This window comes from Bombina bombina, chromosome 7 (genome assembly GCF_027579735.1).
Source record: "Bombina bombina isolate aBomBom1 chromosome 7, aBomBom1.pri, whole genome shotgun sequence".
Lineage (NCBI taxonomy): Eukaryota > Metazoa > Chordata > Amphibia > Anura > Bombinatoridae > Bombina > Bombina bombina.
In genome coordinates, this window is record NC_069505.1 from 210458614 (window position 1) to 210486282 (window position 27669).

Below are 27669 nucleotides of genomic sequence, written 5' to 3' on the forward strand. Positions count from 1 at the left end.
CCACTTCTGTCACAATGTTCAAAAATACCTGAAATCCAAGATGGCTGCACCCTGTATGAAGTTTAAGCGCTTTGCCAATAGGCACACGTAAAGTATTAAATAATAGCAGCTGAAGACAGCAACAGGCACAGGAGGAAACAAATATCACGGTGAGTAGAAACCATTAGGTATGTGCACATTTTCAGAATTCTGCATTTGTTATAGAAACCATTGCAAAAATGGCAGCAGGCAACAGCATTTGTCTATTTTCTGTGCCAGATTTATTTGTGTAAAAGTGAAACACACAGATATTTAGATTTGCACCGATATTTGTGTGTAGCCCTTTTACATTAATAAATCCAAGTCCGAAAATAGCCGAATGCTGCTGCCCACAGCTATATTTAGTTATAGAAAACAATGTCAAATATGGCGGTGGGGAAAAAAAAGTGACCAAACCTAGTAATCCTTCTATTGTAGTAGTGTCCATTAATTCAATGTCCCTTTAACTCTGTATCTTTTCTACCAGAATGAAATAGTATGGAAACAAAGCAAAAAGGTAAAACTCAAATATACTGGAACTGGGGCTTTTAGTTGCGGGTAAAATGTGTTAAAGAAGTAAAAACAAAAAAGTTGTAAAAACAATTTGTAAGCAAATTGGACATCAATTTTAGAAAGAACCAATGAATATTAAATAGCAGCAATTATTTTTTTCCAACTAACAAAAGCTCTTTAAAACGATAAGGATGTCAGTGTTAAACATATTATACATGCTCACTCCTACAGCTATATTGGTGTATAAGGACAAGCCTCCACAAGCATGACACTAAAAATAGGTTTAGTCAGCACAGGAAATTAGTTTTTTATGTCAAATAATTGTCATGTATTTTTAAAATATATTAATTTAGATAAAGCAAATTTTAAAAAAATAATAAAATTAGTATGATGTCCCTTTAAATCAGTTAGCACCACCATTGTTAATAAGCATAGCTCACCAGACACTGAAAACCATGTTCTGAGCTATAATTTGACAAATTCTGCAACAATATGAGCCAAAAAGTTCCATGTGTGAATGAAGCACTAAAGGATGAATTAGGTTAGACACTCCGCATGTAAAATATTCTAAAAGCACTGTGTAGTTGTTCAGCATCACATAGCTAAGTAGTTACTTATTAATCTAAACTCTGTGTTTATCTGCCTTTGTTCAGCGTGTGTGTGTCTGCAGCTACAGACATGTTAATAAAGTTTTTTTTATTGTTTCAGGCAATATAGATTTTCTTAACTAAAATGGAGGTTTGATCACGTGCTTCTGAAAAGAAAAAAACTTGTTTGTATGTAGAATATATACATTGTAGAGTTGTACGGAGAGCAAAGCAGTCCCAAGTAGGTTGCCATGGGCATCAAACATTATTCAGCGATGGCATTTTTCTTCTCTTGCCACATCTTTTCTCTCTGCTGAAGCTCCCCTTGCGTGAAGGTGGATGGACCCCAGTTTGTTATTACGCCAGTGTTAGATGAACCTGGAAGACACAATAGTATTTACAATCATGTGTCTATATACAGTGTAACGTGCTTGTTATACAGCGTAATATGCTTGTTATGCAGCGTAACATGCTTGATATACAGCGTAACATGCTTGTTATACCGCGTAACGTACTTGTTATACAGCGTAACATGCTTGTTATACAGTGTAACGTGCTTTTTTTATACAGCATAACGTGCTTATTAAACAGCGTAACGTGCTTGTTATACAGTGTAACGTGCTTGTTATACAGCGTAACGTGCTTGTTATACAGCGTAACGTGTTTGATATACAGCGTAACGTGTTTGATATACAGCGTAACATGCTTATTATACAGTGTAACGTGCTTGTTATACAGCGTAACGTGCTTGTTATACAGCGTAACTTGTTATGCAGCGTAACTTGTTATACAGCGTAACGTGTTTGATATACAGCGTAACATGCTTGTTATACAGCGTAACGTGCTTGATATACAGTGTAACGTGTTTGATATACAGCGTAACGTGCTTGTTATACAGCGTAACGTGTTTGATATACAGCGTAACATGCTTGTTATACAGCGTAACTTGTTATGCAGCGTAACTTGTTATACAGCGTAACGTGTTTGATATACAGCGTAACATGCTTGTTATACAGCGTAACGTGCTTGATATACAGTGTAACGTGTTTGATATACAGCGTAACGTGCTTGTTATACAGCGTAACGTGTTTGATATACAGCGTAACATGCTTGTTATACAGCGTAACGTGTTTGATATACAGCGTAACGTGTTTGATATACAGCGTAACATGCTTGTTATACAGCGTAACGTGTTTGATATACAGCGTAACGTGCTTGTTATACAGCGTAACGTGTTTGATATACAGCGTAACATGCTTGTTATACAGCGTAACGTACTTGTTATACATCGTAACGTGTTTGATATACAGCGTAACGTGCTTGTTATACAGCGTAATGTGTTTGATATACAGCGTAACATGCTTGTTATACAGCGTAACGTACTTGTTATACATCGTAACGTGTTTGATATACAGCGTAACGTGCTTGTTATACAGCGTAACGTGTTTGATATACAGCGTAAAGTGCTTGTTATACAGCGTAACCTGTTTGTTATACAGCGTAACATGCTTGTTATACAGCGTAACGTACTTGTTATACAGTGTAACGTGTTTGATATACAGCGTAACGTACTTGTTATACAGTGTAACGTGCTTGTTATACAGCGTAATGTGCTTGTTATACAGCGTAACGTGTTTGATATACAGCGTAACGTGTTTGATATACAGCGTAACATGCTTATTATACAGCGTAACATGCTTGTTATACAGCGTAACGTGTTTGATATACAGCGTAACGTGCTTGTTATACAGCGTAACGTGTTTGATATACAGCGTAACATGCTTGTTATACAGCGTAACGTACTTGTTATACATCGTAACGTGTTTGATATACAGCGTAACGTGCTTGTTATACAGCGTAACGTGTTTGATATACAGCGTAAAGTGCTTGTTATACAGCGTAACCTGTTTGTTATACAGCGTAACATGCTTGTTATACAGCGTAACGTACTTGTTATACAGTGTAACGTGTTTGATATACAGCGTAACGTACTTGTTATACAGTGTAACGTGCTTGTTATACAGCGTAACGTGTTTGATATACAGCGTAACGTGTTTGATATACAGCGTAACGTGCTTGTTATACATCGTAACGTGCTTGTTATACAGCGTAACATGCTTGAGGAAACTCAACTACTAATACAAATAGGTAAGGCTGCTAATAACAGTGCTGTAATTATGGGAGATTTTAACTACCCTGATATAAACTGGGCCAATGAAACTAGTAATTCAGCTAAGGGGGATAGAGTTATAATTGTTCTCAGGGATAACTTCTTGTCACAATTAATAGAGGAGCCAACTAGGAGTAACGCTATATTGGATTTAGTGCTATCAAATGATACAGATATAATATCAAAAATAGAAGTCAAAGAACATTTGGGTAACAGTGATCATAACTTGGTCACATCTGAAATCTCTTTTCATAAGCAGTGTCTTAAAGGTTTAACTAAGAATTTTAATTTCAAGAAAGCAAAATTCAACGATTTAAGGAAATCATTAAATAATATAAATTGGGACAATGTATTCTCTAATGAAAATACAGAGGATAAATGGATAATATTTAAAAATTTGTTAAATAAATATACGTATCAACAAATACCATATGGTTATAAAAATCAACAAATACCAAATGGTTATACAGGACTCCAGTAGCACAAATAATGTTTATCATCACTGCCTTCTGGATAACCTGTTCTATATACACTGAGGGGTTGATCCCAATTCTTAAAAAATCAAATGATTTTCAAAAGAAAAGTGCTATTAAAGTCTATGAAGATAACATTATTTTATAATTTTTTCTAAAGGATTGCGTCAACCACTAAGTTTTGTTCAGAGACTACAACCAGCTATACCAGGAAATATGGGCTACAATTAACACATTTTAGTCATTTATTTACTTATTTATTTATTTTACCTGGCTGTATTAGACGAATTAATCCTTCATGATGAGCTACTTTGTCTTTCCACGATCTGGTCTTCTTAGCTGCTATTTCAAGGTTCTTAGAAACCTCCTAAAATTAGAGACATTACAGTAAATAAATAATATTGCAAACACCTAAATAGACATTAAGTAGGTCATAAAGCAAAATCTATAACCTAGTGTTTGTTTTTTAAATGCTGCAAATTGCCTAAACCATCTGTTTGATTTGCAGGTAACAGGATTCGCCTTTCTAGGGAGGGTGGGAGATGCACTATTTATTTTTTCACAAAACAAAGAGGTGTTTAAAGGTAAAGTAGAGTCAAGATTAAAGGGACAGTATACTATAAAATTGTTTCTATTACTTTTTTTTTTACCAGCTGCAGAGTATAAGATGTATGAGATTTGCTTTTTTTAGGGCTTATTTGTATATATATAAATGAGCTGGTTTGGTGTTTTGAAGTCACAACATAATAAAATGGTATAATAAGATCTCATTACTTTATCACATTGTGTACATAAACCAAAGACCAATACTTGGAGAGAACAATGGAAAATTAACATTGTATTACTTATGTCTTCTATACCCCACTAGAAGTGTTATTTATTCTGCTGGCTGTGTTTAAACAGCTTATCTATAGCTTGGCCCTAAGGCAAAAAAAAATTCAGAATAGGTGGGGATACCACAGGCTAAATCAACTATTTCAAATGCCAATAAAAGGGTAAAGGAAATATGTGTAAACAATTTAATACACCCTAGCATGTAAAGTGGATAATTGGGAGCAAATTAAAGGGTAGAACATTTTTGAGTAAACTGTCCATTTTTGAGTAAACTGTGCTGAGGTCATGAATTATTTTACTGTGATCTCATGAGATTTCACTTAAAGGGACAGTCAAGTCCAAAAAAAAACCCTTTCATGTTTCAAATAGGGCATGTAATTTTAATCAACTTTCCAATTTACTTTTATCACCAATTTTGCTTTGTTCTTTTGGTATTCTTAGTTGAAAGCTAGACCTAGGAAGGCTCATATGATAATTTCTAAGCCCTTGAAGGCCGCCTCTAATCACAAGCTTTTGTATTTGCTTTTCACAGCAGGGGAGAGCTAGTTCAGGTACACCCTATAGATAACATTGTGAGCACGCCCGTGGATTGTGGCAGACACTGCACTAACTGGCTAAAATGAAAGTCAAAAGATAATAAAATGTCATGGGATCAGGGGGCTGTCATAAGATGTTTAGATACAAGTTAATCACAGAGTTAAAAAGTGTATTATTATAACTGTTTTGGTTATGCAAAATTGGGGAATGGGTAATAAAGGGATTATCTATCTTTTAAAACAACAAAAATTCTGGTGTTCACTGTCCCTTTAACTCTCATGAGATTTCATTGTAAACTTCCTTACACTGAATAGGGAAATAAGATGAGTGTGCACGAAAGCTCGCTCCTTCCGCTGTCCCAGGACAGACATACTGATTTGCTGCTTAGAAGTCCTTTACATTGGGATGTGGCTACTGAGAAACTTTTGAGGTAAAATATCTTTCTTTTTTACATAGAGATGTTCAGGTAATATTTTCTAGTCAGCTTTTTACAGCTATGCTGCATCACTTTCAAGTGTTTCAACATTTGGGTATTATGGCCCTTTAAAGTTTCTTGATTCAGACAGAGCATGTGCTTTAACAATGTAGAACATTACTACAAAGATTGTTGCAAACACTTGTCCCAAAGAGTGCTAAATACATGTACTATAATGCACATTTGATAACTAGTGATGTCGCGAATAGTTCGCCGGCGAATAGTTCCCGGCGAACATAGCTTGTTCGCGTTCGCCGCGGCGGGCGAACATATGCAATGTTCGATCCGCCCCCTATTCGTCATCATTGAGTAATACTTTGACCCTGTACCTCACAGTCAGCAGACAAATTCCAGCCAATCAGCAGCAGACCCTCCGTCCCAGACCCTCCTACCTCCTGGACAGCATCCATTTTAGATTAATTCGGAAGCTGCATTCTTAGTGAGAGGAGGGACAGTGTAGCTGCTGCTGATTTAGTAGGGAAATCGATAGCTAGGCTAGTGTATTCAGTGTCCACTACAGTCCTGAAGGACTCATCTGATCTCTGCTGTAAGGACAGCACCCCAAAAAGCCCTTTTTAGGGCTAGAACATCAGTTTGCTTTTTTTTTCTTTTTCCTGTGTAATCTAATTGCAGTTGCCTGCCTGCCAGTGTGTGTGTCAGACTCACAGCGTATACTGTGCCCACTTGCCCAGTGCCACCACTCATATCTGGTGTAACAGTAGTGTACATTTAAAAAAAACAACACTTTTATGACTGTGTTAAATAATAACAGTCAGTTTCCTTCACACGTGTGCATTTCAGTGCCTGCCAGGGCACAGTGTCACCCCAGTGCAACTCATATCTGATGTAACAGTAGTGTACATTTAAAAAAAACAACACTTTTTTGACTGTGTTAAATAATAGCAGTCAGTTTCCTTCACACGTGTGCGTTTCAGTGCCTGCCTGCCAGGGCACAGTGTCACCCCAGTGCAACTCATATCTGGTGTAACATTAGTGTACATTTAAAAAAAACAACACTTTTTTGACTGTGTTAAATAATAGCAGTCAGCTTCCTTCACACGTGTGCGTTTCAGTGCCTGCCTGCCAGGGCACAGTGTCACCCCAGTGCAACTCATATCTGGTGTAACAGTAGTGTAGAACACTTTTTTGACTGTGTTAAATAATAGCAGTCAGTTTCCTTCACACGTGTGCGTTTCAGTGCTTGCCTGCCAGGGCACAGTGTAACAGTAGTGTACATTTAAAAAAACAACACTTTTTTGACTGTGTTAAATAATAGCAGTCAGTTTCCTTCACACGTGTGCGTTTCAGTGCCTGCCTGCCAGGGCACAGTGTCACCCCAGTGCAACTCATATCTGGTGTAACAGTAGTGTACATTTAAAAAAAAAAACACTTTTTTGACTGTGAAATAATAGCAGTCAGTTTCCTTCACACGTGTGCGTTTCAGTGCCTGCCAGGGCACAGTGTCACACCAGTGCAACTCATATCTGGTGTAACAGTAGTGTACATTTAAAAAAAAAAATACAATTTTGACTGTAATAGATTGAATAGCAGTTAGTTGTCTGCAAGCGTGTGTGTCAGGCCTACAGTGTCTATTCTGCAAACTTCTGCCAGTGCACAGTGCCACTCATATCTGTTGTCACAGTAGCTTGCACGCATAGTACCACTAATCGAAAAAAAAATGACAGGCAGAGGCAGGCCACCCCGCAGGGGCCGTCGTGTTCGTGGTGCTGTGATTCCCTTTGGCCCTAGAATAATGCCCAGTGTTCAGAGGCCACGTACCCCGAACTCGAACAGTTCTGAGGACATAGTTGACTGGCTAACACAGGACACCCAATCTTCTACAGCTTCCGCTCGGAACCTTGACACACCATCCTCCTCCAGCTTAGCTTTGGGCACCTCTCAAGTTACCACTCGCCCGCCTGCCGCCACCACCAACACTAGCACCACAGCCTCTTCACTTGATCTGTCAGAGGAGTTATTTACAAATCAGTTGGAAGAAATGAGTGATAGTGATGCGCAACCATTATTGCCAGAGGATGTAGATAACAGGGATATGTCTCAGTCAGGCAGCATTACACATGGACGTACGGTGTGATGATGATGATGTTGTACCCGCTGCTGCTTCCTTTGTTGAGTTGTCAGATACAAGTGAAGTGGTTGATGATGACAATGCATCCGTGGATGTCACGTGGGTGCCCGCTAGAAGAGAAGAAGAAGAGGGGGAAAGTTCAGATGGGGAGACAGAGAGGAGGAGGAGACGAGTTGGAAGGAGGGGGAGGTTGTCGCAAGGAGCTAGTGGCACAGTCAGACAGCATGCATCAGCACCCGGGGTCAGCCAGACAGCACGCCAATCAACGCATGCTGTTGCCACCACCAGAATGCCGTCATTGCAGAGCTCAGCAGTGTGGCATTTTTTGTGTCTGTCTGCCTCTGACAACAGCGATGCCATTTGCAACCTGTGCCAAAAGAAACTGAGTCGTGGGAAGTCCAACACCCACCTAGGTACAACTGCTTTGCGAAGGCACATGATCACACATCACAAACGCCTATGGGATCAACACATGAGTACAAGCAGCACACAAACTCAAAGCCGCCATCCTTCTCCTGGTCCAGCATCTTCAGCCACGTCAACCACTGCTGTCCACCTTGCCCCCTCTCAACCATCCGCCACTCTGTGTCTCGCCTTGAGCAGTTCCTGCTCATCTGCCCACAGTCAGGTGTCTGTCAAGGACATGTTTGAGCGTAAGAAGCCAATGTCACAAAGTCACCCCCTTGCCCGGCATCTGACAGCTGGCTTGACTGAACTCTTAGCCCGCCAGCTTTTACCATACAAGCTGGTGGAGTCTGAGGCGCAGTGGAAGGTACCCGGCCGAAATTTCTTTGCACAAAAGGCAATCCCCAACCTGTACTCGATTGTGCAAAAGGAAGTAATGGCATGTCTGGCACACAGTGTTGGGGCAAGTGTACATCTGACCACTGATACCTGGTCTGCAAAGCATGGTCAGGGCAGGTATATCACCTACACTGCGCATTGGGTAAACCTGCTGATGGCTGCCAAGCATGGAATGCGTGGCTCTGCAGAGGAGTTGGTGACACCGCCACGACTTGCAGGCAGGCCTGCTGCCACCTCCTCTACTCCTCCTACTTCATCCTCTTCCATAACCTCCTCGGCTGAGTCCTCTTTTGCTGCTGCATCTTGCTCCACATCAACGGCACCCCCCCAGCTCCCCAGGTACTATTCCACATCCCGGATACGGCAGTGTCACGCTGTCTTGGGGTTGACTTGCCTGAAAGCAGAGTCACACCGGACCAGCACTCCTGTCCGCCCTGAACGCACAGGTGGATCAGTGGCTGACTCCGCACCAACTTGAGATCGGCAAAGTGGTTAGTGACAACGGAAGAAATTTGGTGGCAGCATTGAATTTGGGCAAGTTGACACATGTGCCGTGCATGGCACATGTGTGTAATCTGATCGTACAACGCTTTGTGCATAAGTACCCAGGCTTACAGGATGTCCTGAAGCAGGCCAGGAAGGTGTGTGGCCATTTCAGGTGTTCCTACACGGCTATGGTGCACTTTTCAGATATCCAGCAGCGAAACAACATGCCAGTGAGGCGCTTGATTTGCGACAGCCCGACACGTTGGAATTCAACACTCCTAATGTTCGACCGCCTGATCCAACAAGAAAAAGCCGTTAACGACTATTTGTATGACCGGGGTGCTAGGACAGCCTCTGCGGAGCTGGGAATTTTTTTGCCACATTACTGGACGCTCATGCGCAATGCCTGTAGGCTCATGCGTCCTTTTGAGGAGGTGACAAACCTAGTCAGTCGCACCGAAGGCACCATCAGCGACATCATACCATTTGTTTTCTTCCTGGAGCGTGCGTGCTGGATCAGGCCGTAGATGAGCGTGAAGAGGAAGAGTTGTGGTCACCATCACCACCAGAAACAGCCTTATCAGCATTGCTTGATGGACCTGCGGCAACGCTGGAAGAGGTTTGTGAGGAAGAGGAGTCAGAGGAGGAATGTGGCTTTGAGGAGGAGGAGGAAGACCAACCACAACAGGCATCCCAGGGTGCTCATTGTCACCTATCTGGTACCCGTGGTGTTGTACGTGGCTGGGGGGAAGAACATACCTTCAGTGAGATCACTGAGGACGAGGAACGGGACATGAGTAGCTCGGCATCCAACCTTGTGCAAATGGGGTCTTTCATGCTGTCGTGCCTGTTGAGGGACCCTCGTATAAAAAGGCTGAAGGAGAACGACCTGTACTGGGTGTCCACGCTACTAAACCCCCGGTATAAGCATAAAGTGCCTGAAATGTTACCGAATTACCGCAAGTCGGAAAGGATGCAGCAGTTCCAAAATAAATTAAAAAGTATGCTTTACACAGCGTATAAGGGTGATGTCACAGCACAACGGAAATCTAACAGGGGAAGAGGTGAAAGTAATCCTCCTCCTCCCACCACCACGCCGGCAAGGACAGGACGCTTTACAGACGTGTTGTTGATGGAGGACATGCAGAGCTTTTTAAGTCCTACGCATCGCCACAGCCCTTCGGGGTCACCCTCAAAGAACGACTCGACCGACAGGTAGCAGACTACCTCGCCTTAACTGCAGATATCGACACTCTGAGGAGCGATGAACCCATTGACTACTGGGTGTGCAGGCTTGACCTGTGGCCTGAGCTATCCCAATTTGCGATAGAACTTCTGGCCTGCCCCGCTTCAAGTGTCCTGTCAGAAAGGACCTTCAGTGCAGCAGGAGGTCGCCAAGTCGCTTAGGTCAAAAAAGTCTAGATTACCTCACCTTTTATTAAGATGAATGAGGGATGGATCCCGAAGGGACGGACAGTGGGTGATACATTCGACTAAAAAAGGCCTAATGAGATGAGCTGCCTTGGGCTAAAAATGGTCCACACGCTGCTGTATTTTATCTCTGAATGCCGAATGACTTGCGTGACTTATCCGCCACCAACTAGGGTTCAAGCTGCAATGTTTTAGGGCACTTTCTGCCTGGGAAACAAACATCAATTTTCAACTGGGGGATGAGGGGAGTGGGGGGAGTATTTAAGCCTTTGGCTGGGGTGTCTTTGCCTCCTCCTGGTGGCCAGATTCTTATTTCCCAAAAGTAATGAATGCAGCTGTGGACTCATCCCATTTAAGAATAAAAAGGTTATTTTGTTTAGATTTTGAAATTAACAGGAAATAGATTTGAGTAGATTGGCTGATAAGAAAAACACCACATTGCTATAGGTTGGCAGTGGGCACAAGCATAAAAACAAAAAATTGCAGTACCCACAAGTAGATGAGCGTTACTTGATCAGACAAAGGTGGTTTAAAAGTGACCTTAGGCAGCTGCCTATTTTGCCTGAATAAAAATGCTACAGTGGGTTTGGTGCTAAACCTACATCATCAGCACCAGTGAAACTTATTGCACATTACTAAGTTTACTGCCAGAATGTCTAACAAATACCAAAAGTAAAAAATCTAGAGGCACAGTACAAAATGTGATTTATTAATGCCAATGATACACAAAATATTCTGGTATCTGAAAATTTCTTTCTCAATTTTTTTTAATGTTAAAAAGTAAATCTCAAATATACATCATGCATTTCTAAACAACTTTCCAATATACTTCTATTATAAAATATGTTCCTTCTCTTAGTGTCCTTTGTGAAAGAGTAGGGTCAGGAGCAGTAATGCACTACTGGGAGCTAGCTGGTGATTGGTGGCTGCACATACAAGCTACTTATCTGTGACTCACTCAATGTATGCAGCTAGCTCCCAGTAGTGCATTGCTGCTTCTGAACCTACCTATGTTTATTTTTCAACAAAGAATACCAGGGTTCCCCACAGAAAATGTTGCCACCTGGGAGGCATTATTAAATAGTCGGGTCATGGGGGCGTATTTTGGCAAACAAGGCACTTGCCTATGGAGGCAGATTGAGGGGGCAGCACTTTTCTTTTTATCTATTGGGAGCAGCAGGTAACTTCACTCGTTTGGGGTTTCCCTCTTCCTCAGACAATATACATATTAACCTGGTAAACATTTACTTTGGAAATTCCATGGGGGGAAAAAGTCATGTTATAACCTGCCAAAAAATATTATGGCCAAAAGAACTAAAACCTGGGGGGGGGGATTTTCAGTGCTACTATTGGCTAATTTTAGCTCAAAAATTACTTTAATCTTTTAACAGGGATGAAGACATGTGGTCATCATCTGCAGAGCACTTTAACCCCTTAATGATCAATGCCATACGTTTAGCCCTTAAGAACCAATGCCGCGACTGTGTTCAGGACTGTAACTGTGCCTGTCTCGCTGCTGTTTGCGCATCTACACTATTTCTGCAAACTCAGGAATGAGACATTGCAGAAATACTGTAATGGAGGACACCGCAGGCTAGCGATTGCAGGGACAAGGTGCCCCTGTAATCACAGGCCTTTCAGTGGGGCGCCTCCATTCATGAGATACACCCTGAGATCAGTGTGTACCTTATGCTGCAAGTACAGGAACAGTACAGTAACTGTCAAAAATGACATGTACTCTGTATACCATCACTGTGACAGGGTTGGAAATTGCAGTTCATACAGTGAGAGTGAGGATTGGAGTTGCAGTTTATACAGTGAGAGTGAGGATTGGAAAGTGTGGTTTATACAGTGAGAGTAAGGGTTGGAAATTGCGGTTCATACAGTGAGAGTGAGGGTTGGAAATTGCAGTTCATACAGTGAGAGTGAGGGTTGGAAATTGCAGTTCATACAGTGAGAGTGAGGGTTGGAGTTGCAGTTTATACAGTGAGAGTTGTATAGTGAGAGTGAGGGTTGGAAATTGCGGTTTATACAGTGAGAGTGAGGGTTGGAGTTGCAGTTTATACAGAGAGTGAGGGTTTAAAATTGTGGTTTATACAGTGAGAGTAAAGGTTTGAAATTGCAGTTTACACAGTGAGGGTTTGAAATTGCAGTTTATAAAGTGAGGGTTTGAAATTGCAGTTTACACAGTGAGAAATAAGGTTGGAAATTGCAGTTTATACAGTGAGAAATAAGGTTGGAAATTGCATTTTATACAGTGAGAAATAAGGTTGGAAATTGCAGTTTATAAAGTGAGGGTTGGAAATTGCAGTTTATACAGTGAGAGTAAGGGTTAGAAATTGCAGTTTATACAGTGAGAGTGAGGGTTGGAGTTGCAGTTTATACAGTGAGGGTTGGAAATTGCGGTATATACAGTCAGAGTGAGGGTTGGAAATTGCAGTTTATACAGTGAGAGTGAGGGTTGGAGTTGCAGTTTATACAGTGAGAGTGAGGGATGGGAGTTGCATTTCATACAGTGAGTGAGGGTTGGAAATTGTGGTTTATACAGTGAGAGTGGGGGTTGGATATTGAGGATTATACAGTGAGGGTTGGAAACTGCAGTATAAACATTGAGAGTAAGGGTAGGAAATCGCAGTATATAAAGTGGGTTTTTGTAAACGCGGTTTGTAAAGTGAGTTTTGCAGCTGGACTATATTTAAAAACCTTGTCACTTGGCAGTTTCACAATTTACATATTAGAGCATTTTCTTTTTGCACTTTTATATCCCTTGACTTATTTAATGAGAAACAAATATTTTAATGTATTTAAATCGGACTCTTTCATATGCATGAATATTTTTAATTTAGTCTCCCTTTAATAAATAGAAATATTTCTATAAATAGTCTATGAGCTGTGGGCAATTAGTTGCAAAGTTTGGATACATAATACTGTCCTGGAGATGAGTCTACGGGGTAGATTTACTAAGGGTTGAGCGGACATGATTTGCTGTAGTGAATCATTTCAGCTTGACCTCACTAAATGCCGACAACATACGTTGTCAGCATTTATCATTGCACAAGCATTTCTAGTGAAATGCTTGTGCAAAGCCACCCCCGCTCACTGGCGGCCAATTGGCCACTAGCAGAGTTTGTCAATCATCCCCATCGGATCAGAATGATTTCAGTCTGTCACCTAAAAGGTGGCGGAGAAGTTAAGGAGCAGCGGTCTTACGACTGCTGCTTCTTAACTTACGTTTCAGGAGAGCCAGAAACAATGGTGGTAGGGAGCCACATCCGCTGCTTAATAAATCTACCCCAACATCTCTGACCATACAGCAGATTCTATTCCAGTTGAAAAGCTTAATTAATCAGCGGTGTGTGACTATAAATCACTTAACTAAAGATCCAGGGGACTTAAGGACAATCCCTGCAAAGGTTATCTGCAGCAGCCAACTCATAGAAGAGCTTAGTTTAAAATCAGAACTTCTGTGAGTCACTAAGGATTTCCATTAATTATAAATTACAATTTTTCTGTGAGCTAGCAGTTTGAATTGTTGTCCAATCAGGACTCTCCCCATATGGCACTTGTTGCAGCTAGAGCGCTGATAGGAGAACAATTCAAACCATTAGCTCACAGAAAAAAATTACTTTTGAAGTCGGCGCAGAGCGTGCGGCATTTTAATTTCATATCTATGTTAAAAAGCAAATTACAGCGCATCTTCGTTACAACTGATGATAGACACTACATCTAAAATATAACTAACATTCCGATCTGTTTTTATAAAGGGGAGAGTTTACCATCACTTTAAGAGAGTGTATATTGTGTTCTGTTTATAGAGGGTGTATTATGGTCTAATTTACTGGTATAATTCTAGTGTAGAAGGATGAGGAGCCTCACCTGATACTGCTGCAGAGCTAATATACGCTCCTTCTCTAGCTGCTCCAGCTGCCTCATAGCTTCCTCCAAAGCCTTCTCCTTGGTTTCTCGGATATCCTCCAGCTGCTTCTTCTCCGCTTCTGTTATTTTAATGGCCATCTCCTGCTCCACGTGTAACTTCTCTAGCATTGCCCTTTTAGCTGCCTCTTCTTCCAGAAGCCTAGTGAAACAAGCCTCATCTTTATCAAGTGATTTGTACCATACTTCATATCTCATGTAGTACTAGTTATAAGGAGGCAAAATCAGGATCCATGTTATCTCTGATCTATCAGATGCATAAATACTAATATTTCCTGTAGTGCATCATGTAGCGGTTCCAGAAATTCAGTTTTTGTGAGGCAAAAGCTTGACTGACTGACTGACTCAGGGAGCATGTGAGTCACCATGGTGGGTGAGGACACTGATGTCCAGTTGGTGAGGCTAGGCAGGCCACTGTTGTATGTCTATCTGCTTCTAGATGTGGCTAGTCACTAGGGGAAAGCACTAGGGAGAGGACATTTTAACCCTACTTCTCACCACAGGGGAAAGTTGCAAACTAAAATATTAGGTTGAGTTCACACTGTAGAACCTCCACTGTATACATCTCAACAAGTGTACTATATGGGCACAACACCATGGGGCGAATTATCAATGTTCGCCGCACATCGATAAATGCCGACAGATTGCATAAGCATTTCAAGTGAAATGGTTGTACAGTGCCGCCCTTGCACATTCGCGGCCAATCGGCTGCTAGCAGGGGTTGTCGATCAACTAAATCGTATGTGATTGGGCTGATTGCTGTACGCGGCCTCAGAGGTGACGGATGAGTTAAGGAGCAGCGATCTTAAGACCGCTGCTTCTTAAATCCTGTTTCCGGCGAGCCAACAGCGGCATTGGGGCCCATATGGGGCTTGATAAATTGTCGCCCATGTGGTGTGGAATTGGTGGCATTTCTGCAACACATTATAGCATTCCTGATTGTCTACCTGAGTGATATGATCCTTTTAAATATGATCAGTAGGAGGCTGCCTCCAGCATTAAAGGGCAATTACAGTAAAATAATTTCATGGTCTCATTACTTAGAGTATGTCATTTTAAGACTAGCCAACCTACACCTCTATGTGTTTAATCCCTACAAAGGGGTTTAAATGCATAGTTAAAGTACCACTTAGGACCCACAGAGCACTGATGATCCAGAGTGGTAACTTGCGCTGAGACAATCAGCAGCACTTCTCGCAGAACCGAGCTGGCCAACTTCTGATTGGGTAAGCAGTAGTCTCTACTCAGGAACAGCAGTGCTCTGCAGTTCCCAAGTAGTACTTTGACTGTGTTTCACCTCTTTGCGGGGGTTAAACTCCGAGGAGCAGCGTCATTACTCTTAAAATTACATGCGTTAAAGCATGTCCTTTTTGGACTGCAATGGCCCTTTAAGTCTTTAGTAATTACTTACTGTGCCTGAAGAAGCCTAGCAGTCTCTTCATCTTGCCGTGCTTGCTTTTCATCATCTAGGGCCGCCTGCAGCTGAAGATACATGTCCTCAAGCTCCCGCACTCTTTTTAAATACTGTTCTAATTCAGAGGATTTCTGTGCAACCTGCTCTTCCATTTGCTGCCGAATCTGGAGAGAAAAACACGTAAGACGTTCAGCTGGTACCATCCGTGAGTGAAGATGATGGCCTCAAAACATTTGTGCTGTTTTGTTTATTTTTTGTTAGCAAACTTACAAATTGAAATATGCCTAAACGCATTTTAATCTTGAATATAAACATATATTAGCAAAAATGCTTCTTGTAAAAGTTATCACTGTTTCAACAATAGCTTTTACAGTGCAGGGAGCATATGTACATATGCCCAGTTATGCACCTGCATTCCTAGAGAGCATATATTTAATTGGTGAGGCACTGGCACTCTGAGCAGAAGCAGTGTTTGAAGAAGGGTGGATATGACATATGCACAGTTATCACTGAAACGGTTAAACATTTTACTAAAAGCATTTGTGCCACTACATTTGTATTGGAGGAATATTTATTTTCAAATCTGAAATCCATTCATGTACATTTCAGTTGTAAAGTTTGTGTTCCTTTAAGTTATTTACCACATATTATATTTGCACATACTTACATTTTTAATAAACTTATTCAAATCCTTATTCTAAAATGTAGCACCACTGACATAAACTGCTCAAAATCTATGCCAGGTTCAGTACATATAGGCGAACGTCTTATTTGTGACATTCATAGAAGCACAGAAAAGAACCATAGGACAATCAAATCTTTCCTATACAGCTTGGTTAGTTCATAGGACAGCCTTATGTTTATCTCAGGAATTGTTACAAGTTCCCAACAGCTCCATAAAACACATAGATGCATTTTTTTGTGTGTGCTGCGGTCTTGGCTGGTTTTGCCCCATTGCTTACAATTTATATAAAGTGTTGTGGCACAAATAATCTAATGCTAGTACTGCCTGCTGCACAAGCTCACTATTGCTCACTAATGCTAGTACTGCCTGCTGCACAAGCTCACTAATGCTCAATAATGCTTGTACTGCCTGCTGAACAAGCTCACTAATGCTCACTAATGCTAGTACTGCCTGCTGCACAAGCTCACTAATGCTCACTAATAATAGTACTGCCTGCCGCACAAGCTCACTAATATACACTAATGCTAGTACTGCCTGCTGCACAAGCCTACTAATGTTCACTAATGTGCACTAATGCTAGTACTGACTGCTCCATTAGCTCACTAATGCTAGTACTGCCTGCTGCACAAGCTCACTAATGCTCACTAATGCGCACTAATGCTAGTACCCCCTGCTGCATAAGCTCACTAATGCTAGTACTGCCTGCTGCACAAGCTCACTAATGCTAGTACTGCCTGCTTCACAAGCTCACTAATACTAGTACTGCCTGCTGCACAAGCTCACTAATGCTCGCTAATGCTCACTAATGCTAGTACTGCCTTCTGCACAAGCTCACTAATGCTCACTAATGCCTGCTACACAAGCTCACTAATGCACACTAATGCTAGTACTGCCTGCTGCACAAGCTCACTAATGCTCATTAATGCTTGTACTGCCTGCTGCACAAGCTCACTAATGTTCACTAATGCTTGTAATGCTTACTAATACTCACTAATGTTAATACTGCCTGCTGCACAAGCTCACTAATGCTAGTACTGCCTGCTGCACAAGCTCACTAATGCACACTAATACTAGTACTGCCTGCTGCTCAAGCTCACTAATGCTCACTAATGCTTGTACTGCCTGCTGAACAAGCTCAGGAATGGTCACTAATGCTCGCTAATGCTCACTAATGCTTGTACTGCCTGCTGAACAAGCTCACTAATGCTCACTAATGCTAGTACTGCCTGCTGCACAAGCTTACTAATGCTAGTACTGCCTGCTGCACAAGCTTACTAATGCTCACTAATGCTTGTACTGTCTGCTGAACAAGCTCAGTAATGCTCACTAATGCTAGAACTGCCTGCTGCACAAGCTCACTAATGCTAGTACTGCAGGCTGCACAAGCTCACTAATGCTAGTACTGCCTGCTGCACAAGCTCACTAATGCTCACTAATACTAGTACTGCCTGCTGCACAAACTCACTAATGCTCACTAATTCTAGTACTGCCTGCTGCACAAGCTCACTAATGCGCACTAATGCTAGTACTGCCTGCAGTACAAGCTCACTAATGCTCACTAATGCTAGTACTGCCCTCTGCACAAGCTCACTAATGTTCACTAATGATAGAACTGCCTGCTGCACAAGCTCACTAATGCTTGTACTGCCTGCTAAACAAGCTCAGTAATGCTAGTACTGCCTGCTGCACAAGCTCGCTAATGCTAGTACTGCCTGCTGCACAAGCTCACTAATGTTCACTAATGCTAGTACTGCCTTCGGCACAAGCTCACTAATGCTTGCTAATGCTAGTACTGCCTGATGCACAAGCTCACTAATGCTAGTACTGCCTGCTGCACAAGCTCACTAATGCTAGTACTGCCTGCTTCACAAGCTCACTAATGCTCACTAATGCTTGTACTGCCTGCTGAACAAGCTCAATAATGCTAGGTAATGCTCGCTAATGCTAGTACTGCCTGCTGAACAAGCTCACTAATGCTTGTACTGCCTGCTGCACAAGCTTACTAATGCTAGTACTGCCTGCTGCACAAGCTCACTAATGATCACTAATGCTAGTACTGCCTGCTGCACAAGCTCACTAATGCTTGTACTGCCTGCTGCACAAGCTCAGTAATGCTAGTACTGCCTGCTGCACAAGCTCACTAATGATCACTAATGCTAGTACTGCCTGCTGCACAAGCTCACTAATGATCACTAATGCTAGTACTGCCTGCTGCACAAGCTCACTAATGCTCACTAATGCTTGTACTGCCTGCTGAACAAGCTCAGTAATGCTAAGTAATGCTCGCTAATGCTAGTACTGCCTGCTGAACAAGCTCACTAATGCTTGTACTGCCTGCTGCACAAGCTCACTAATGCTCACTAATGCTTGTACTGCCTGCTGAACAAGCTCAGTAATGCTAAGTAATGCTCGCTAATGCTAGTACTGCCTGCTGAACAAGCTCACTAATGCTCACTAATGCTTGTACTGCCTGCTGCACAAGCTCACTAATGCTCACTAATGCTTGTACTGCCTTCTGCACAAGCTCACTAATGCACAATAATGCTAGTACTGCCTGCTGCACAAGCTCACTAATGCTCACTAATGCTATTACTGCCTGCTGCACAAGCTCACTTATGCTCACTAATGCTTGTACTGCCTGTTGCATAAGCTCACTAATGCTTGTACTGCCTGCTGCACAAGCTCAATAATGCTCACTAATGTTGCTGCACAAGCTCACTAATGTTAGTACTGCCTGCTGCACAAGCTCATTAATGCTCTCTAATGCTAGTACTGCCTGCTGCACAAGCTCACGAATGCACACTAATGCTAGTACTGCCTGCTGCACAAGCTCACTAATGATCACTAATACTAGTACTGCCTGCTGCACAAGCTCACTAATGCTTGTACTGCCTGCTGTACAAGCTCACTAATGCTCACTAATGCTAGTACTGCCTGCTGCACAAGCTCACTAATGCGCACTAATGCTAGTACTTCCTGCTGCACAAGCTCACTAATGCTCACTAATGATAATACTGCCTGCTGCACATGCACACTAATGCTCACTGATGCTCACTAATGCACACTAATTCTAGTAGTGCCTGCTGCATAAGCTCACTACTGCTCACTAATGCTAGTACTGCCTGCTGCACAAGATCAATAATGCTAGTACTGCCTGCTGCACAAGATCACTAATGCTCACTAATGCTTGTACTACCTGCTGAACAAGCTCAGTAATGCTAAGTAATGCTCGCTAATGCTAGTACTGCCTACTGAAAAAGCTTACTAATGCTTGTACTGCCTGCTGCACAAGCTCAGTAATGCTAGTACTGCCTGCTGCACAAGCTCACTAATGATCACTAATGCTAGTACTGCCTGCTGCACAAGCTCACTAATGATCACTAATGCTAGTACTGCCTGCTGCACAAGCTCACTAATGCTCACTAATGCTTGTACTGCCTGCTGAACAAGCTCAGTAATGCTAAGTAATGCTCGCTAATGCTAGTACTGCCTGCTGAACAAGCTCACTAATGCTTGTACTGCCTGCTGCACAAGCTCACTAATGCTCACTAATGCTTGTACTGCCTGCTGAACAAGCTCAGTAATGCTAAGTAATGCTCGCTAATGCTAGTACTGCCTGCTGAACAAGCTCACTAATGCTCACTAATGCTTGTACTGCCTGCTGCACAAGCTCACTAATGCTCACTAATGCTTGTACTGCCTTCTGCACAAGCTCACTAATGCACAATAATGCTAGTACTGCCTGCTGCACAAGCTCACTAATGCTCACTAATGCTATTACTGCCTGCTGCACAAGCTCACTTATGCTCACTAATGCTTGTACTGCCTGTTGCATAAGCTCACTAATGCTTGTACTGCCTGCTGCACAAGCTCAATAATGCTCACTAATGTTGCTGCACAAGCTCACTAATGCTCACTAATGTTAGTACTGCCTGCTGCACAAGCTCATTAATGCTCTCTAATGCTAGTACTGCCTGCTGCACAAGCTCACTAATGCACACTAATGCTAGTACTGCCTGCTGCACAAGCTCACTAATGATCACTAATACTAGTACTGCCTGCTGCACAAGCTCACTAATGCTTGTACTGCCTGCTGTACAAGCTCACTAATGCTCACTAATGCTAGTACTGCCTGCTGCACAAGCTCACTAATGCGCACTAATGCTAGTACTGCCTGCTGCACAAGCTCACTAATGCTCACTAATGATAATACTGCCTGCTGCACATGCACACTAATGCTCACTGATGCTCACTAATGCACACTAATTCTAGTAGTGCCTGCTGCATAAGCTCACTACTGCTCACTAATGCTAGTACTGCCTGCTGCACAAGATCAATAATGCTAGTACTGCCTGCTGCACAAGATCACTAATGCTCACTAATGCTTGTACTACCTGCTGAACAAGCTCAGTAATGCTAAGTAATGCTCGCTAATGCTAGTACTGCCTACTGAAAAAGCTTACTAATGCTTGTACTGCCTGCTGCACAAGCTCACTAATGCTAGTACTGCCTGCTGCACAAGCTCACTAATGCTTGTACTGCCTGCTGCACAAGCTTACTAATGCTCACTGATGCTCACTAATGCACACTAATTCTAGTAGTGCCTGCTGCATAAGCTCACTACTGCTCACTAATGCTAGTACTGCCTGCTGCACAAGATCAATAATGCTAGTACTGCCTGCTGCACAAGATCACTAATGCTCACTAATGCTTGTACTACCTGCTGAACAAGCTCAGTAATGCTAAGTAATGCTCGCTAATGCTAGTACTGCCTACTGAAAAAGCTTACTAATGCTTGTACTGCCTGCTGCACAAGCTCACTAATGCTAGTACTGCCTGCTGCACAAGCTCACTAATGCTTGTACTGCCTGCTGCACAAGCTTACTAATGCTCACTAATGCTTGTACTGCCTGCTGTACAAGCTCACTAATGCACACTAATGCTAGTACTGCCTGCTGCACAAGCTCACTAATGCTCACTAATGCTAGTACTGCCAGCTGCACAAGCTCACTTATGCTTGTACTGCCTGCTGCATAAGCTCACTAATGCTATTACTGCCGGCTGCACAAGCTCACTAATGCTCACTAATGCTTGCACAAGCACAGTAATGCTCACTAATGTTAGTACTGCCTGCTGCACAAGCACACTAATGTTAGTACTGCCTGCTGCACAAGCTCATTAATGCTCACTAATGCTAGTACTGCCTGCTGCACAAGCTCACTAATGCGCACTAAAGCTAGTACTGCCTGCTGCACAAGCTTACTGATGCTCACTAATGCTAATACTGCCTATTGCACATGGTCACTAATAATCACTGATGCTCACTAATGCACACTAATGCTAGTAGTGCTTGCTGCATAAGCTCACTAATGCTAGTACTGCCTGCTGCCAAGCTCACTACTGCTCACTAATGCTAGTACTGCCTGCTGCCAAGCTCACTAATGCTAGTACTGCCTGCTGCACAAGCTCACTAACGCACACTAATGCTAGTACTGCCCTCTGCACAAGCTCACTAATGTTCACTAATGCTAGTACTGCCTGCTACACAAACTCACTAATGCTCACTAATGCTAGTACTGCCTGCTGCACAAGCTCACTAATGCACACCAATGCTAGTACTGCCTGCTGCACAAGCTTACTGATGCTCACTAATGCTAGTACTGCCTGCTGCACAAGCTCACTAATGCTCATACTGCCTGCTGCACATGCTCACTGATGCTCACTAATGCACACTAATGCTAGTACTGCCTGCTGCATAAGCTCACTAATGCTAATACTGCCTGCTGCACATGCTCACTAATGCACACTAATGCTTGTACTGCCTGCTGCACAAGCTCACTACTGCACACTAATGCTAGTACTGCCTGCTGCACATGCTCACTGATGCTCACTAATGCACACTAATGCTAGCACTACATATAGGCGAACGTCTAATTTGTGACATTCATAGAAACACAGAAAAGAACCAATCAAATCTTTCCTATACAGCTTGGTTAGTTCATAGGACAGCCTTATGTTTATCCCAGGAATTTATATAAAGTGTTGTAGCACAAATAATCGAATGCTAGTACTGCCTGCTGCACAAGCTCACTATTGCTCACTAATGCTAGTACTGCCTGCTGCACAAACTCACTAATGCTCAATAATGCTTGTACTGCCTGCTGAACAAGCTCACTAATGCTCACTAATGCTAGTACTGCCTGCTGCACAAGCTCACTAATGCTCACTAATAATAGTACTGCCTGCCGCACAAGCTCACTAATGCACACTAATGCTAGTACTGCCTGCTGCACAAGCCTACTAATGCTCACCAATGTGCTCTAATGCTAGTACTGACTGCTGCATTACCTCACAAATGCTAGTACTGCCTGCTGCACAAGCTCACTAATGCTAGTACTGCCTGCTGCGCAAGTTCACTAATGCTCGCTAATGCTCACTAATGCTAGTACTGCCTGCTGCACAAGCTCACAAATGCTCACTAATGCTAGTACTGCCTGCTACACAAGCTCACTAATGCACACTAATGCTAGTACTGCCTGCTGCACAAGCTCACTAATGCTCATTAATGTTTGTACTGCCTGCTGCACAAGCTCACTAATGTTCACTAATGCTTGTACTGCCTGCTACACAAGCTCAGTAATGCGTACTAATACTCACTAATGTTAATACTGCCTGCTGCACAAGCTCACTAATGCTAGTACTGCCTGCTGCACAAGCTCACTAATGCACACTAATACTAGTACTGCCTGCTGCTCAAGCTCACTAATGCTCACTAATGCTTGTACTGCCTGCTGAACAAGCTCAGTAATGGTCACTAATGCTCACTAATGCTTGTACTGCCTGCTGAACAAGCTCAGTAATGCTCACTAATGCTCACTAATGCTAGTATTGCCTGCTGCACAAGCTTACTAATGCTCACTAATGCTTGTACTGTCTGCTGAACAAGCTCAGTAATGCTCACTAATGCTTGCTAATGCTAGAACTGCCTGTTGCACAAGCTCACTAATGCTAGTACTGCAGGCTGCACAAGCTCACTAATGCTAGTACTGCCTGCTGCACAAGCTCACTAATGCTCACTAATACTAGTACTGCTTGCTGCACAAACTCACTAATGCTCACTAATTCTAGTACTGCCTGCTGCACAAGCTCACTAATGTGCACTAATGCTAGTACTGCCTGCGGTACAAGCTCACTAATGCTCACTAATGCTAGTACTGCCATATGCACAAGCTCACTAATGTTCACTAATGCTAGTACTGCCTGCTGCACAAGCTCACTAATGCTCACTAATGCTTGTACTGCCTGCTAAACAAGCTCAGTAATGCTAGTACTGCCTGCTGCACAAGCTCGCTAATGCTAGTACTGCCTGCTGCAAAAGCTCACTAATGTTCACTAATGCTAGTACTGCCTGCTGCACAAGCTCACTAATGCTTGCTAATGCTAGTACTGCCTGCTGCACAAGCTCACTAATGCTAGTACTGCCTGCTGCACAAGCTCACTAATGCTAGTACTGCCTGCTTCACAATCTCACTAATGATCACTAATGCTAGCACTGCCTGCTGCACAAGCTCACTAATGCTCACTAATGCTTGTACTGCCTGCTGAACAAGCTCAATAATGCTAGGTAATGCTCGCTAATGCTAGTACTGCCTGCTGAACAAGCTCACTAATGCTTGTACTGCCTGCTGCACAAGCTCACTAATGCGAGTACTGCCTGCTGCACAAGCTCACTAATGATCACTAATGCTAGTACTGCCTGCTGCACAAGCTCACTAATGCTTGTACTGCCTGCTGCACAAGCTCACTAATGCTAGTACAGCCTGCTGCACAAGCTCACTAATGATCACTAATGCTAGTATTGCCTGCTGCACAAGCTCACTAATGCTCACTAATGCTTGTACTGCCTGCTGAACAAGCTCAGTAATGCTAAGTAATGCTAGCTAATGCTAGTACTGCCTGCTGAACAAGCTCACTAATGCTTGTACTGCCTGCTGCACAAGCTCACTAATGCTCACTAATGCTTGTACTGCCTTCTGCACAAGCTCACTAATGCACAATAATGCTAGTACTGCCTGCTGCACAAGCTCACTAATGCACAATAATGCTAGTACTGCCTGCTGCACAAGCTCACTAATGATCACTAATGCTAGTACTGCCTGCTTCACAAGCTCACTAATGCTCACTAATGCTTTTACTGCCTGCTGAACAAGCTCAGTAATGCTAAGTAATGCTTGCTAATGCTAGTACTGCCTGCTGAAAAAGCTCACTAATGCTCACTAATGCTTGTACTGCCTGCTTCACAAGCTCACTAATGCTCACTAATGCTTGTACTGCCTTCTGCACAAGCTCACTAATGCACAATAATGCTAGTACTGACTGCTGCCCAAGCTCACTAATGCTAGTACTGCCTGCTGCACAAGCTCACTAATGCTCACTAATGCTAGTACTGCCTGCTGCACAAGCTCACTTATGCTCACTAATGCTTGTACTGCCTGCTGCATAAGCTCACTAATGCTTGTACTGCCTGCTGCACAAGCTCAATAATGCTCACTAATGTTGCTGCACAAGCTCACTAATGCTCACTAATGTTAGTACTGCCTGCTGCACAAGCTCATTACTGCTCTCTAATGCTAGTACTGCCTGCTGCACAAGCTCACTAATGCACACTAATACTAGTACTGCCTGCTGCATAAGCTCACTAATGATCACTAATACTAGTACTGCCTGCTGCACAAGCTCACTAATGCTTGTACTGCCTGCTGTACAAGCTCAGTAATGCTCACTAATGCTAGTACTGCCTGCTGCACAAGCTCACTAATGCGCACTAATGCTAGTACTGCCTGCTGCACAAGCTCACTAATGCTCACTAATGATAATACTGCCTGCTGCACATGCTCACTGATGCTCACTAATGCACACTAATTCTAGTAGTGCCTGCTGCATAAGCTCACTACTGCTCACTAATGCTAGTACTGCCTGCTGCACAAGCTCACTAATGCACACTAATGCTAGTACTGCCCTCTGCACAAGCTCACTAATGTTCACTAATGCTAGTACTGCCTGCTGCACAAGCTCACTAATGCTCACTAATGCTTGTACTGCCTGCTGAACAAGCTCAGTAATGCTAAGTAATGCTTGCTAATGCTAGTACTGCCTGCTGAACAAGCTCACTAATGCTTACTAATGCTTGTACTGCCTGCTGCACAAGCTCACTAATGCTCACAAATGCTAGCACTGCCTGCTGCACAAGCTCACTAATGTTTGTATTGCCTGCTGCACAAGCTCACTAATGCACACTAATGCTAGTACTGACTGCAGAACAAGCTCACTAATGCTAGTACTGCACTCTGCACAAGCTCACTAATGTTCACTAATGCTTGTACTGCCTGCTGAACAAGCTCAGTAATGCTAGTACTGCCTGCTGCACAAGCTCAGTAATGCTAGTACTGCCTGCTGCGCAAGTTCACTAATGCTCGCTAATGCTCACTAATGCTAGTACTGCCTGCTGCACAAGCTCACTAATGCTCACTAATGCTAGTACTGCCTGCTGCACAAGCTCACTAATGCTCATTAATGTTTGTACTGCCTGCTGCACAAGCTCACTAATGTTCACTAATGCTTGTACTGCCTGCTACACAAGCTCAGTAATGCATACTAATACTCACTAATGTTAATACTGCCTGCTGCACAAGCTCACTAATGCTAGTACTGCCTGCTGCACAAGCTCACTAATGCACACTAATACTAGTACTGCCTGCTGCTCAAGCTCACTAATGCTCACTAATGCTTGTACTGCCTGCTGAACAAGCTCAGTAATGGTCACTAGTGCTCGCTAATGCTCACTAATGCTTGTACTGCCTGCTGAACAAGCTCAGAAATGCTCACTAATGCTCACTAATGCTAGTACTGCCTGCTGCACAAGCTTACTAATGCTCACTAATGCTTGTACTGTCTGCTGAACAAGCTCAGTAATGCTCACTAATGCTTGTTAATGCTAGAACTGCCTGCTGCTCAAGCTCACTAATGCTAGTACTGCAGGCTGCACAAGCTCACTAATGCTAGTACTGCCTGCTGCACAAGCTCACTAATGCTCACTAATACTAGTACTGCCTGCTGCACAAACTCACTAATGCTCACTAATTCTAGTACTGCCTGCTGCACAAGCTCACTAATGTGCACTAATGCTAGTACTGCCTGCGGTACAAGCTCACTAATGCTCACTAATGCTAGTACTGCCCTCTGCACAAGCTCACTAATGTTCACTAATGCTAGTACTGCCTGCTGCACAAGCTCACTAATGCACAATAATGCTAGTACTGCCTGCTGCACAAGCTCACTAATGATCACTAATGCTAGTACTGCCTGCTTCACAAGCTCACTAATGCTCACTAATGCTTTTACTGCCTGCTGAACAATCTCAGTAATGCTAAGTAATGCTTGCTAATGCTAGTACTGCCTGCTGAAAAAGCTCACTAATGCTCACTAATGCTTGTACTGCCTGCTTCACAAGCTCACTAATGCTCACTAATGCTTGTACTGCCTTCTGCACAAGCTCACTAATGCACAATAATGCTAGTACTGACTGCTGCCCAAGCTCACTAATGCTAGTACTGCCTGCTGCACAAGCTCACTAATGCTCACTAATGCTAGTACTGCCTGCTGCACAAGCTCACTAATGCTCACTAATGCTAGTACTGCCTGCTGCACAAGCTCACTTATGCTCACTAATGCTTGTACTGCCTGCTGCATAAGCTCACTAATGCTTGTACTGCCTGCTGCACAAGCTCAATAATGCTCACTAATGTTGCTGCACAAGCTCACTAATGCTCACTAATGTTAGTACTGCCTGCTGCACAAGCTCATTAATGCTCTCTAATGCTAGTACTGCCTGCTGCACAAGCTCACTAATGCACACTAATACTAGTACTGCCTGCTGCATAAGCTCACTAATGATCACTAATACTAGTACTGCCTGCTGCACAAGCTCACTAATGCTTGTACTGCCTGCTGTACAAGCTCAGTAATGCTCACTAATGCTAGTACTGCCTGCTGCACAAGCTCACTAATGCGCACTAATGCTAGTACTGCCTGCTGCACAAGCTCACTAATGCTCACTAATGATAATACTGCCTGCTGCACATGCTCACTAATGCACACTAATTCTAGTAGTGCCTGCTGCATAAGCTCACTACTGCTCACTAATGCTAGTACTGCCTGCTG

At 43.0% G+C, this 27669-nt stretch overlaps 1 protein-coding gene across 1 annotated transcript in view; it reads right to left on the bottom strand.

Annotated features, from left to right (window-relative positions):
- Positions 1-549: 549 nt before the first annotated feature.
- The window catches only part of SWAP70 (switching B cell complex subunit SWAP70), a 472107-nt gene continuing 444987 nt past the window's right edge, over positions 550-27669 (bottom strand). Inside the window, exons 9-12 of the mRNA XM_053720594.1 lie at positions 15762-15928; positions 14294-14492; positions 4032-4128; positions 550-1496 (exon numbers count right to left, since the gene is read on the bottom strand). Coding sequence (XP_053576569.1) covers positions 1384-1496; positions 4032-4128; positions 14294-14492; positions 15762-15928 — 576 coding nt within the window. The 3' untranslated portion in view covers positions 550-1383. The remainder of the gene's footprint in view (positions 1497-4031; positions 4129-14293; positions 14493-15761; positions 15929-27669) is intronic.